At 50.6% G+C, this 13,396-nt stretch overlaps 6 protein-coding genes across 6 annotated transcripts; 3 read left to right on the plus strand and 3 right to left on the minus strand.

Moving 5' to 3' along the window:
• On the plus strand, positions 1 to 1,984 carry FSUBG_13374 (uncharacterized protein; the record flags this gene model as incomplete). The annotated part of the gene is made up of 3 exons (XM_036678258.1): positions 1 to 210; positions 279 to 1,902; positions 1,956 to 1,984. The coding sequence occupies 3 exons, from the start codon at positions 1 to 3 to the stop codon at positions 1,982 to 1,984; spliced, it is 1,863 nt and encodes a 620-aa protein (XP_036531159.1).
• A 763-nt stretch (positions 1,985 to 2,747) lies between these two features.
• FSUBG_13375 (translation initiation factor 1A) lies at positions 2,748 to 3,474 on the minus strand (the record flags this gene model as incomplete). Its single annotated transcript, XM_036678259.1, has 3 exons — positions 2,748 to 3,044; positions 3,144 to 3,302; positions 3,454 to 3,474. The coding sequence occupies 3 exons, from the start codon at positions 3,472 to 3,474 to the stop codon at positions 2,748 to 2,750; spliced, it is 477 nt and encodes a 158-aa protein (XP_036531160.1).
• Positions 3,475 to 5,703: 2,229 nt separating this feature from the next.
• FSUBG_13376 (chitin biosynthesis CHS5) lies at positions 5,704 to 6,970 on the plus strand (the record flags this gene model as incomplete). The annotated part of the gene is made up of 2 exons (XM_036678260.1): positions 5,704 to 5,775; positions 5,834 to 6,970. 2 exons carry the CDS (start codon positions 5,704 to 5,706, stop codon positions 6,968 to 6,970), a joined length of 1,209 nt encoding a protein of 402 aa, XP_036531161.1.
• Positions 6,971 to 7,218: 248 nt separating this feature from the next.
• Positions 7,219 to 8,037, minus strand: FSUBG_13377 (short chain dehydrogenase; the record flags this gene model as incomplete). The annotated part of the gene is made up of 1 exon (XM_036678261.1): positions 7,219 to 8,037. The coding sequence occupies one exon, from the start codon at positions 8,035 to 8,037 to the stop codon at positions 7,219 to 7,221; it is 819 nt and encodes a 272-aa protein (XP_036531162.1).
• An 892-nt stretch (positions 8,038 to 8,929) lies between these two features.
• Positions 8,930 to 11,362, minus strand: FSUBG_13378 (uncharacterized protein; the record flags this gene model as incomplete). Its single annotated transcript, XM_036678262.1, has 1 exon — positions 8,930 to 11,362. One exon carries the CDS (start codon positions 11,360 to 11,362, stop codon positions 8,930 to 8,932), a length of 2,433 nt encoding a protein of 810 aa, XP_036531163.1.
• Positions 11,363 to 12,253: 891 nt separating this feature from the next.
• On the plus strand, positions 12,254 to 13,044 carry FSUBG_13379 (exosome complex exonuclease RRP40; the record flags this gene model as incomplete). Its single annotated transcript, XM_036678263.1, has 2 exons — positions 12,254 to 12,451; positions 12,505 to 13,044. 2 exons carry the CDS (start codon positions 12,254 to 12,256, stop codon positions 13,042 to 13,044), a joined length of 738 nt encoding a protein of 245 aa, XP_036531164.1.
• Between the last annotated feature and the right edge of the window lie 352 nt (positions 13,045 to 13,396).

A 13,396-nucleotide genomic window follows, 5' to 3' on the forward strand; every position in this document is an offset into this window, starting at 1 on the left:
ATGCCATCTATTCTCAACGACGATGATAAGGATACCGTGAAGCGGTTCATCCCCAAGCAGTCCAACAAGATTCAGGCCGTTGCTGTGGCCAGGCTCTACGTAGCATATCCCAATCGCTCAAAATGGACATATACCGGACTACAGGGAGCCGTTGCGCTCGTCAACGATCTGGTTGGAAATACATACTGGATCAAGATGGTGGATATTTCGGTATGTCCACGTTCCCATATCCAAATCGCTGTCCACCATGCCTAACCACCACATGCTAACTTGTTCAGCCTTCCAATCGAGGAGTTATTTGGGACCAGGAGATTTTCGATACGTGGAACTATAACCAAGACCGAACCTTTTTTCATACCTTCGAACTCGAAGAATGCCTGGCTGGTCTGAGCTTCGTCGACGAAAAGGAGGCCAAACAGTTCAAGAAGAAGATGGATGAGCGAGAGAAGAATGCAAGCCGAGCTACAAAGTCAACACCCTTCGGTGGAGGTGCCCAGCCAGCCCATAAGCATGGCCTGTTGGGAGGGCTATTCGGACATCGCCATTCGACTCATATCATCTCTCAGCACACAGCTCCGACCCCTCCGGAGTCTCCCCGGATGCCACACAACTCCATCCAGCATCATGTTGTCAACTCAACGCCCAATCTCAATGGCTCAAGACTTTCTGAATTCGCACTTTTAGATGCGTTCGATCCTCTGTGGCGTGAGCACTTTGGTGCAGATCTTCAAGACAAGGGTTTGACAGACGACTTCATCAAAGAAAACCAAGAGTTTATTGTCGACTTCTTGAGAGAAGAACAGCAGAAGGCCAATCAGCCTCATTCGACACCGCCACCACCTCTCCCTTCAGCAGCGAAAGCACCCTCGCCAACGCCAACCGCGAACGGCAATGAGGGAAGAGGCTCTCGAGCGCCTCCGCCGCCACCACCGCCCGGCGGTCGACCTCAGTCAGACGGTCCTCCAGCTCCCCCGGCTCCGAGAAAAGGCGGCCCCCCACCTCCTCCAGCCCCGAGACGGTCGGGCAAAGCCGAATCTCCGGCGAAGGATGCTGCGCCTGAACGAGCGCCGTCACCTCCTCGACCCAAGTTTGGTGTCCCTCCTCCATTGGCTGACGCTGGCAAATTCGCACGTCAAGATCCTCCAAGGGCCGTTCCAGCAACACCCACTCCTGGACCTCCCCCTCCTCCGCGACCAGCCAAGACTCCTATAGAAACACAGAAGAATGAGAGTCACAGGTTCGGAGTTCCTCCTCCCTTTCCTGGTTCAAGAGTACCCCCACCAACACCTAGCCGTGGGCCTGTTCCTCCTCCTCCTCCACCCCGACCGGCCGATAACCACCCTGTGCCTGCAGCTCTTCCCCCTCCTCTGCCTCCCAAAGTACCAGCTTCTTCAGCTCCACCACTGCCGCCTCCAAGCTCCCGGCCTGTTCCTCCTCCTCCAGCAGCCAACAATCACCCTCCTGCTCCACCTCCCTTACCGGTGACAAGTGCTCCTCCACCTCCTCCACTACCACCGACATCAACAAATGGTGCACCTCCTCCACCTCCTCCGCCCCCTCCACCTCCAGGAGGCCTTGGTGCACCGCCGCCTCCTCCGCCTCCCATGCCGCCTGGAACTGGTGCGCCTCCTCCGCCTCCTCTCCCTCCTGTTGCTGCAGGGGGGGATACTGGCCGATCAGCGATGCTGGAAGGCATTCAACGTGCCGGCGGGATCAACTCTCTCAAGAAGGTCGATCGCTCACAGATTCGCGACCGCAGTGGTGTTCAAGTTGGCAGTGGCGGCGATTCCGGCGGTGCGAATGCCGCACCTGCAGCAGCTGGTGCGCCTGGCGGCGGCGGTGGCATGGCCGATGCCCTGGCTGCTGCTCTCCAGAAGAGAAAAGAAAAGGTCTCCAAGAGTGGTAAGTTCAGCATGCCTTTGCTGGTGAAGAGTGATGTGCTAACACAAAACAAGATGACGAGAGTGATAACGATGACTGGTGAGCTGAACTACATCAACACAAAATCCAAGAGAAGGAAGAGAGAGTGTGGTAGATATAGTCGACAAATGATGATCGACTTGTCTTTTATAAAATTTGCACTTATGGGTAACGACGAGGATTGTGGTGAATCAACCAGTTGCAGAGGTATCTTGGTTGCAGATCAGCACAAGCATTTGAGGTTGGGTCTGTATTACCAAATGGTTCTACTGTGTCTGTAGCACTTCCAGTTGGCATGACAAAAGTTGGTTATGTTCTATAGACACCCATAGCATTAACGAAATTCTACAAAATTACAGAATGACTAGCCCACTAACTCTACAACAGTCAGTGCGCTCGTTGCCTTTATTGTTCACGACATTAATGCAATGCGAGGATCAAAGAATATTTGTAAAATAATAGTGAGCATTTTCTTGTCTTGTCTAACCTGTGCTTTTAAGACGAATGTGATGATCATAAAGCGTTAAGAAAAAAACATGTTCGTCCAGTAAAAACTACCTAAAAACGGAACAAGACAGAAAATTTGATCGTGATACTGGAAGTCCAAAAGAGAACGACATGCCGTGGCGTCCCTCCCACCACGGCCGTCTACGACTCCACAGCAACTACTGTCGTGGGACCCGACGCACAGAGCTTTGGGCGCTCGGCTCCGGGTTTGAGAGGGAAGACAATATCAACAACACCAGCCGCGAAATACAATCGTATCACTCGGTAGCGTCGGGGGCTCGGTGGAGAGAGAGAAGGGGATTCGGAGGGCTTTGGCGAGCTTAAATGTCGTCAATGTCGACCTCCTTCTTGTTGCCAGCGGCGCCCTCGTCAGACTCATCGTCTGAATCAGCGTCGCCGAACTCGAAGTAGGCCTCGCCGTCCTCTCCCTGGCCGAAAGAGTCGGTTTCGTTGATCTTGGCGTTCTCAGGGAGCTCGCCGTACGACTTGAGGGTACGGGCTTCGTCGGCGGTGTACTTGAGAATGACGTCGCCCTTGTTGTCCTGGAAGTCACGGAGAGAGAGGAGGATAATATCACCCTGGTTAATCCAGACCTTCTTTCGCATTTTACCGCGAATCTACGAAGGAGATGTTAGCATGAGTCGTAGAAGGGGGGACATGAGCGTCCTGCTTTTCGTTGCACTGCGTCTTAGGCAGGCAAACTTGGTGCTACTTACGTTGGCGAGGCGCTTGCTTCCATCGAAGCACAGAGCCTCGAGACGACCGTTACCAAGCATCTTCACGACCTGGGCATACTCTTGGCCATCCTCCTTGAAGGTGAGCTCTCGGCGCTGGTCATCATTCTCCTTGGTACCACGTCTGCGGTTCTTTCCACCCTGTCCAGCTGTTAGAGACAGTTGCTTTGTTGCTTGCAGAATAACTTGGGCGAATGATGGTGGGGGCGGGGCAGGCGGTTGACGCGTGAAAATGCGATCCGTGAATGAAAAAGGAAAACAGTCGAGTGTAGAAGGGATCTGTGGGACTTACCTTTCCCTTGTTCTTAGGCATATTGGCGGTTTGTCGGTATGTGTGAAGTGAGGAAGGGATGTGTTGGTGGGAAGAAGAAAGTTGGTGATGATGTTGTGGTGTCGTTGTTGGCTTGGGAAAGAAAGTGGATTTTTCCTGGGCTGCGCTGCTGACTGACACAAGAGGCAAAAGCTGGTTGGGCGCAAGACAAATGGGGTGACCAGCTTGTGATTCTGTCCTCCACACCTGGTAGGTTAGGTAGTGACTCAAGCGTGGCGCAGCAAAGATATTTTCAATGCAATACGTTGAACTTAACCCTTAAAGCGAATTGGTGTAATCATACATACCTAGAGTTAATTAATTCTCTGTCAAATCCAGAGATTATCCTAAGAAGAGAGCATTATACCCAAAGTCAAGTACCTATTCCAAATAATATGACGCAGATTGGTTAGCGACACAGCCACATTCATGTGGCGTTCCTAGTTGAGCATTGGGAAATCGTCAGCTCATGAAATCGATTTGCGCATCGCGGTTCATCATGTTTAATTCCAACTTCCCTAGCGCACTCCCTCGCAACTAGGCAGCGATTGAAGGGCACTGAGGCACCCACTGCAAGTCTCATCTCCGAAGAAAACATCACATCACATCTCATCTCAACATGATAGTATCCCGTTCAAATCCTCCATCATGACAACGGCACAAGTCTTGCCAGGAATCAAACTCCTGCGATCGATACCTTCCTCCAACTACCGACTTTACTCATCAACCACACAAATATTGCGCCAAGATACTAAAGACCGCCCTTCAAAAACTCCCAACAGACCGGGACAATCACCGAAGCGACATGGAACGAAAGGACGGTCTCAATCACCCCGGATCTTCATCCCACCAGCAAACGACCATATATTACCATCTGGAAAACTACTCACCACACCAGAAGTCTGGTCATTTCTCCAAGAAACAGGCATCGAGTACGACAACTCTAAGGCTACACGTCTGCACCTCGGGCCTGACGAACAAAAAGTGAAAGTATTATTCAACTGCCTCGTTCAATACTCGCCTCGATATATCATGCACCCGTACCATCTGCAACATTTAAGGCCTGGAATAGCACCAATGTTACCCATAATCATGAGCAGTTACCGACGCAAACTGGCAGAGGAGCCTCTCTGGACATACACAATATGCAGGGGAGGGGGCAGTGCTGTGGTGCGAAACCTGATGGTCAAAAGGCTGACAGGCGCATTCTGGAGAGCCTTAAAAGATCTCGGATATTCAATGAATGGTCCGCGAGGAACGCTTATGGTGACGATCTACGATCCTTTGAAAGTCGCCCAAGCCCCAGCTCATATTTTCGGCGAGGCTGTTGCGAAGCAAGTGAAGCAAACCTGGGAAAACCAACAGGCTACAAAAGAGACGTGAATAACTGCGCATACTTGAGAGCCAAGGCTGGATATATTGGCACGGCCTGCCTTCTGCGAAAAACCGGTGTTTCGGAAATTGGTGGTATGCTTAGAAGGGATATGAGCGAGTATCACTAATAGGGTTTTGGTTATGGAATTTACGGAATCCTTTGTCTGTATGGAGCCAACCTAGTGGTAGACAGACCCGAGAAGAGGATCAGATTTGCGTGGGCTAGCAACTCATGTGTTTACTGGATGCTTTGATCCTAGTGTTTTCACCAATGAACTGTATATTAATCTATTCAGCCGTGTCAAGTCGAGCATTCGTTAATAAGTAAGGTAGTTAGTCTTAGTAAGATGAGACATAGGTAGGTTAGTACCTAGGTAACTAGATGAAAGGATAACGTCCATGTATGTAACCAACATCCACCAGTGGGAGATGTAAGCTTCGTCCCCTAAGCTAGCTCCCGAGTCCCCACTTTGTACCGAGTGAGGTGCCCTGAGGTCGGAGGGCCTCACAGGGGCCCAGGGCCTAAGCTCCGGGGAGTCTTGCTCAAATTTGCTACTGCAGGCTGAATTGGAGCTCTTTGTCTTTAGTGGCTGGCGTGCGTGTCCTTGCTCATGCAGCCTGTCCCAACCAAAGATTCCACGTCTACGTTCCATCCCTATCGCATTCGCAATTAACAGCAACCTTTCTCGCTTCAACTACCTTACAGATAGGCGATTTGGTCAGCGCCGTCCAGAGATTCTCCTTTTCAAAGATACCCTTGTTTCGCTTTCTCTATTCCGCTCGCGTGATAGCCTAGAGACTACCCTCGGCGTCATCATCACCCTTTGTTTGCTGCTGTTTGCTGCGACACTCGCAACAATGCTCGTCTCTCTCACTGTCGGCAAGGTCGACGCCGGCGTTACTGTTCTTCTGACACCGGACAAGCGCTTGGTGAGGTTGAAGCATTTCCTCTCTTTGTGATAATTGCTAATGCAGAGAGTGTCCTTAGATCGAATTCCCATCTATCCTCCTCCCTCCCAACATCTCGTCAGGCAGCATCGTCGACATCAACGTTTCGCAGAACGCGACCAAAGAAGCTGCTGCCGATCGCGCATTCCGTACCCTCCAAGAGAGCATCTACAACTCATTTGGCGCCTCCGAGCCTACAACCCCAGTGCTGCGGTGCCGCAATGCCACCCAAACCTCGGTCGTTCTTGAGTGGGATCCTATTCAGCTTGCCACCGCCGACCTTATTTCTTTGAGTCTCTACCGAAATGGCCAGAAAGCTGGGAATATCCCTCGCCCATTACAGATGCACAGCACAAAGATTAGCGGCCTCGCTGTTGATACAGAGTATACCTTCCACCTGGTCCTGCGCACAAGCGCCGGCACCTTCATCAGTGAGCGCGTCTCCGTGAGGACACACAAAATGACGGACCTAAGAGGTATTACGATTACTACCGGTATTCTGCCTAGTGCCGTCAGGGACAGCTTGACAAATGCGGTTGAGCGCATCGGGGCCAAGATTGTTGATGGCGTCCGCATTGACACGACGCATTTTGTGACCACTGAGGGACGTGGGCAGCAATGGGAGAAAGCTGTCGAGAGCAACATTCCTGTCGTACGGCCCGAATGGGTTGAGGCTTGCGAAAAGGGTGGCCGCATCCTAGGTGTTACCAAATTCTATCTTGATGCGATGAAGCCAGGCCCCCCAGCCGAGGAAGCTTCACCTCCACCTCCTCCAGAGAAGGGGGAGAAGAGCCTACCCGTGCCCCCTGCTCACAACGGTGAGCAGGCATCTTCATCAGATGAAAAGCTAGACGAGAAGGCCAAGGAGAAGGAGGAAGAGGACGTGCAAAGGAACGGCGGAAAGCAGAGCTCCAGCGGTAGTAGCACTGAAAGCGGAGAAGAAGAAGAAGTCGAGATTGAGCAAAAGACGAAGACGTCGCCACAAGAGGAACAAAAGGTGCGATTCGAGGACAAAGAGGAGCAGAAGGTTGCCCTACGACCCGCCAATAATGGTGAATCAAGTAAACCCGAACGCGATGATAAGCAAGAAGCGTCAGATGGCGACGCAGAGGATGAGTCAAACGCGAAGACCGCACCTACACCAGATGGAGCATCCTTCCAGGAAGTGGAGCTATAGACCAAGAGATATTGTAGTTATATGGTTGAGCTTGACTTTGTTTGAAAAGATAGCATGATTAGACAGTGAGTGGACAGCGGTCGCTGTCTGGTACGGTCCCATATGGATATGTTGGCTGGCAAGATCTTGGTGAAAGGGCAAAGCAGATACTGGTTTAATACTTATTTTCCGCACAAACAACCCCAAGCTGCATTATCTTTCTTTCCAACTCTCTTGATGGTATGACCCTGTAGTTTCCGCGTCTTACTTTATGGGAAGATCTCCTTGTTGTTCCAGTCCATACACTTGCCTCGCCCTTCCAGGGGGATACCTGCTGCGACTTTTACAAGTCTGTCGACAGCGAATTCAGGGCTGAATAGTTTACCCTCCTTTGTACTCTCCCAGAAATTCTTGCTCAGGTCTGTCTTGACCGTGCCAGGGTGGTAGGCAATGGAGATGGCCTTATCACCACTCCGCCCACGGAGAAATATGTCGTAACTCTTGCCCAGGCTGATAACTCCCGCCTTGCTCGCCCGGTATGAGAACCATCCCCCGGCTCTATTGTCTGATGTAGAACCAACCCGAGCTGCCATACTGAGCCACACCGAATAGGGAAGCATCTTTACCTCGTCGCCGTTGGGGCTGTCTTGGAGCTCAGAGCTCCGCCTAGGGAGAAACTTATCGAAGTGTTTGATGAGGAGGAGAGGGCCCATGGTATTGATGCGGAACTGCCACAAACTAGCCTCTGCGTCTATCTGGTTGACATTCTTCTCGGGTTTGAGGACTCCAGGAACCGCGCACGCAAGCCGCAGATGATACTTGTCAGGGGGAAACAGCTCGGCAGCTCTGGAAGCTGCATCAATGAGAGACCCCTCGTCTGTGACATCTGCGTGAACTATTGACAGGCGTTTGGTGAGACCTTGTTTATCGGGGAGACCTTCTAGAAGTGATTTCTTCACGGTTTCTGGGTCATGTTGGAGTCGAGCTGTTGCCAGAATAGGCAAGGATGTCTTCTGGAGGAGGTGTCGAGTGAGAGCATATCCAATTCCTCGGGTGGAAGGGCATACAAAGATCCAGGGCTTGCTCATGCTTGATTCACCTGTGTCGGATATCCTAGAGCTATCTATCTAATGTAAGTCAAGTTGATTGAACAAATTGGGTATTGTGAAGAGGATAGGTACTTGTAAAGTACGGCAGAGTTCTAAATTGGTGTTATTGGTTGAAAAATCTAGTTCACACCTCAAACGGCCGTGCAGATGGTTGGTACCTTGGTCACTTTTCTTTCTCCCTTCCCTTCCATTGGCAATCATGGCATCTCGTGTCTTTGATGATGCGTAGATGCATGTTCGTGTGAGGTATCACCTACGTCATAAGATCTCGCTCCCCCTGAGCTGGCCCGATCCAAGTGCACAAGCTCGTTACCCAACTAGGTAAGGTGCATACCTAGGTATAAACAGAAGTGGTGATGGGATTGAAACTAGATTCTGTGTTTCTTGTCGTGTAGACTAAAGTGTAACGGCTAGTATTAGATAGATACCAGGAGGATGGCTTACGTTAGTGTTTAACTGCAAGTCAACATAATCTCAAGATGAGGATAGAATATTGTAGGGCTAGCTTGATGCGTCTGTCTATTTTCTCTACCCAATGGCTTAGTGATAACCTTGGACTATCGTCAAGTGCGTTACCAATTATTAATTCTACAAAACTAAACAAGGCACTAGCCATTTTTTGGGTAGATACGATACATACTAGGAAATACTCTAGACTTATCGTGATAGATGTTAGCTAGGAAAATACACGTCGGGTGCAAGACTATACTATAGTAACGTTGTTGATCAGTGAACGTATCCAAAATCCAATGCTTCGCTCATCCTGCACACAAACCAACCAGCCATTCCTGCAACGCTCCTAAAAACAAATCAACCTTCCCGGCTTCGTCTCCTACACTTGGATTATATACGTCGCCTAGCAGACCACTCACTACTCGGAAAGAGAATGTAGCAATCCCTCATCATCCACTCCGAGTGATCTTGCTTCAAAGCTTAGTCGAGATCGACCAGCCAGTTCTCTCATCAGAGGCTCAATCGTATCAAAGCCGCTCATGTCATCGCCAACACTTCCAGCCTCAAGCTCCTCTTTAGTCCGTACAAGCTGCTCCAGAAACTCCCGCTCTGATGTCCCTGTCCTTGCCATCATACGTCCTCGGCTCGATGGTTTCATTTTAGACGTTGTTTGAAAGTTCGAACGATCATCATCAGAGATCCACCCCTTCGCCCCGCCTGGGTGCCCGTCTTGAGAATTAGCGAGCGTGCGGTTGAGACTATCCAATACTGGGACCAGGGCACGAAGCCAGACATCTCCATTGCGCTCCAATCTCCTGATTCTGCGCTCCATCTCTCTGATGCGGTACTCGCGGTATGCCTCATATCTTCGCAAAACCTCCTTTTCTACCGTGGGCGCTTTGGCCCCGTTGTCTTCTCTCATGGTGACGGCCCTCCTTACCCTCGATCGGGGACTGGCGTTCAAGGCCGCTTCTTTTCGTTTACGTTCTTGCTCTCGAGCAGCACTCCACTCCCGACGTCGCGAAAGGGATATTCTATCATATGAGTCCACTTTATGAGTTGGTGATGACTGAGCGGATTGGGGAGGCGTCGGCGACCCGTTCTGATATGAGGGTAGAGATGGAGAAATTGCTCGACTGGACGTGTCGTCTTCTTGCTTAGGTGCCGCCTCGTCCGGCTTTGACTTCATAGCAGAGGTCAAGTCCTCTGGGTTTGTGGTCGTTTGTCTCTTTGGGGACGCTGGGATAACCGCTGATGGGGGAGGCGATGGCTTGACATTGGCGACGACTATGATGGGGCACATGCTTTGGCGTTGGGGAGACCTGAGTGGCAATGGTGGTGGCTCTTCTGCCTTTTCTTGAGGCGACTCTTTGATAGTCTCCTGCTCAGAATCGGGCTGCAGGTCCATCGAAATAGATATCATACTGCGACGTTTCAAAGAAGCAGCTTCCATATCCTTCTTTTTCTTGTCCCTGACCTTGTCACGGCGACTCTGTGATAATTTGGCTTCAGGTGTTGAGGATCTCTCCTTTGTTGTCTGTTTCTTAGAACCTTGACGTTGGACACGTAGTGGGCTTTTGGTGATCACAGTGACAGAAGGCTCTTCGGTTTTCTTCGTGGATAATCGAATGCGCGATTCCCTGGCTGATACTGGCATTTCCTCGATCGACCTAGCCTCTGCAACAACAGGATCAGTCTCGCTCGTGGTCATTATGCTTTTGGAAAGCGAAGGTTGGTAAGATCCATCCTGGGAAACGGGGCGGGCAGGTGAAGTAGGAGCCTGATGGACTTCTGTATTGGTTGACTGAGACATCATAGTATCGATAGACAGGTCGCCGAGGTGTACGAAGTGACCCCCTGTCAAGCTGGGACTCCGTGAAGGGATTCTATCTTGGTTGTTTGGGCTTCCAGCATATGTGTTCCCCTGGTCATTGCTTTGAAATCCTCGGCCCTGCTCATTAGCTTTCCTGACTTGGTCCGGGGTCACTACCCTCGGAGGAGGCGTTGTCAAAATGTTCAAATGTTCCGGTGCCATGCTTTGGTTACTGCTATTGATAGGGGCCGGAGGAGAGTGTCCATTGATCGATGAGTTTGGAGATCTTTGAGGGGTAGTAGATAAAAGAAGCTGAGAGTTTGCTGGGCTCACCGAAGGCGATGATTCTCTGTCCTCGGCGACAGTCCGTAACACCGTCACGACGCCTTTGTCGTTCAAGACTGCCCTAGTAGGAGCATACTGGGAAGTGAGAGGCCTCACGCTCCGGTGCTGGTAAATAGGATACTGAGACCTGGGAGTTTGACCAAATGGCGAGGCGTCCAAGGGAATTGAAATTGCAATATGTCGATGTCCTCCTATCGTTGTGCCTGAGACAGCTGAGTCTGGAAGCCGAATGGTCTGAGGCGACTTGGAGAGTGATTTACTCCTCTTGCCCAGCTTTCGGAGCCTGTACCATCGCCCCCTGTCCTCTGGGGAAATTCCATCAGGGATAGACATGAAGTTACCTGAAGGAGGGCTGTGATTCCTCAGAAAGTCAATGAGCTCTGCAAGGCCATCATGCGGTTCCCCGTCCCCCTCCTGCTGCTGATCGATGAAGGTGTCGTCGTGAAAACGCAAGTCCTTGTCCTTTCCAGGGCCACCGAGCAAATTTGATGCAGATTTTGCTCTTGGCCGGGTACGTGCTTGAGCTGGGGTTTGAGAGCCTGGCCTTTGCAGATACGAATAACGATTTGTTTGAGGGACATGAGAAACAGACACAGAAGAAGTGAGAGCTGGGGGGATTGTTGTGCGAGGACAGGAAGCGCCACTGCCCGACGTGACAGAGGCCTCAGGATCGAGGCCAAGAACTTGAGCCATGCCGGGCCAGCTCAACATCTGACACGGAACACGGGATGGGCTTATACGCTTTTGCGCAACGATGCACCTGCATCCATGAAAGACAGGCCTGAGCTAATTAGATGTATCAGTTGAGGATTCACGGGGACAAGGTTCGTATACGAAGAGATCTCTTAAATTAGTCTCACCTTTGGTTGTCGTTCGGGGCTTTTCTCGTGTCCTCCCTTTTAGAGGCTTGGAGGGAGATTAGCAGGCGGTTGGTTGCAGACCGGTGACCCGAGTGATAGTAGGTGGTAGTCTAGGTCGTCTGTGTCACCGTCTGTGTCACCGCGAATTCATATGTAAGTAAGTATGTATTGTATATCTTAAACTGGGGGTTGGGTTGAGTTGGCAGCCACAAAGCAGGGCCAATTGGTTGTGACAAAGATGTAAAATTGAGAAGTGATGATGTTGAAAAGAAGAAGAAATTACATGTCCTGGGGGTGCCGCCTCGTCCCATGGCACTCTCGCCCCCCAGTTCAGCCCAGTTCAACCTGGTCAATCCCAGTTCCAAGGGACTTCCCCAGCCGCGTCAAAACAGACAGCAGGAGCAGGAGCAGCTGAGCAGGAGCATCACAGAGGTCCCGGAGCCCAATGTATGCCGTCACTCCCCCCCCCTAAAACCCTGGAGCGCCACCAAGGCCAAGTGCCGCTATCTAGGTACTATAGTCTTAGCTCAGGATCCCGAAAGCTAAGGTACCTACTACAGTACTCGCATCGCCCACATTTTTCTTGATCGGCGACTGGTACGTACTCACCTTATCGTTATCGGTTCCCCACATGCGTCTTTGCTCATGGTTTTGAAAGTTGTCGCATCGGCATTGCAGCTTTTGACTGTTACATGCCGAAGCATTGCTCGTCAAATCTCCCATCATGGCAACTGATGCGGTGTTCGTACTGCCAGGCGATATCATTGACCCTTCTCTTATCCCTTCACATCCGAAGAAGCCTTTGCGGCTCGGTCCTGGCCTACGACATGTGCCTCCCAACGACGTCGTTCCCACACTCGCTGGCCAGCTTGTAACTGATCGACAAAAGAATGCAATTCGTGTAGAGAATGCTCGAGGAAAGGTGCGCTTCTGAATTACCTCCGGGCTGTACACCGTCGACTCACCAATCAACAGTATATCCCTCGCGTCGGTGAGCTTGTCATCGGGACCGTCCAGCGCAGCGCCGCCGACTTATTCTATGTTACTCTCTCCGACTATACTGCGCCTGCTCTTCTACCACAACTTTCTTTCGAAGGCGCCACAAAGAAGACCCGTCCTCAGCTCACCGCGGGTGCGCTTGTGTACGCACGGATTGCTCTCGCCAACCGCCACATGGACCCAGAGATTGAATGCGTATCTGCTTCAACAGGAAAATCTGAGGGTCTAGGCCCTTTAACAGGCGGAATGCTCTACACCGTGTCACTTGGAATGGCTCGACGTCTGATGATGCCCAAGAGTGTGCAAGAAGGCCGGGTTGTGGTGCTGGAAGAGCTCGGTAACGCGGGCCTTCAATTTGAGACAGCTACAGGACGCAATGGCAAGTTCTGGGTTGATAGTGAGAATGTGAAAACGGTCGTTGCTGTTGGGAGGGCAGTACTAGAGACTGATGAGAAGAGATTAGATGTTGAAGAACAGAAGAAGCTTGTCAGGAAAATCATCAAAGACCTAAGCTGAAGGGGGCGAACATGTGCTCTACAGAAATCATGATGCTCAATAGCACTCTTTGTATTGGAATAGTTCGGTTGTACACTCTAGCGTCATCCCCTACTCTCTGTCATCTTGGCATTCATGTAAGCTGGGACGAATTGACCCTCTTTGGAAAAGTCAAAAGGCCACTGTTGTTAATAATGCCTTTATTGCCATTTGCCTTTATATTATAAGTTATACCATTTACTATAATAACTTTCTCTGTTTACTATTATAAGCCTATATAAAAATAAAATTCTTTTTAGTCTTTAAGAAGACTTTTACTTTTTTCTTTATATATATTTAAATTAATATATTAAAAAATTTAATATCTTTATAG

Source organism: Fusarium subglutinans (genome assembly GCF_013396075.1).
Source record: "Fusarium subglutinans strain NRRL 66333 chromosome Unknown NRRL66333_c0000336, whole genome shotgun sequence".
Classification (NCBI taxonomy): domain Eukaryota; kingdom Fungi; phylum Ascomycota; class Sordariomycetes; order Hypocreales; family Nectriaceae; genus Fusarium; species Fusarium subglutinans.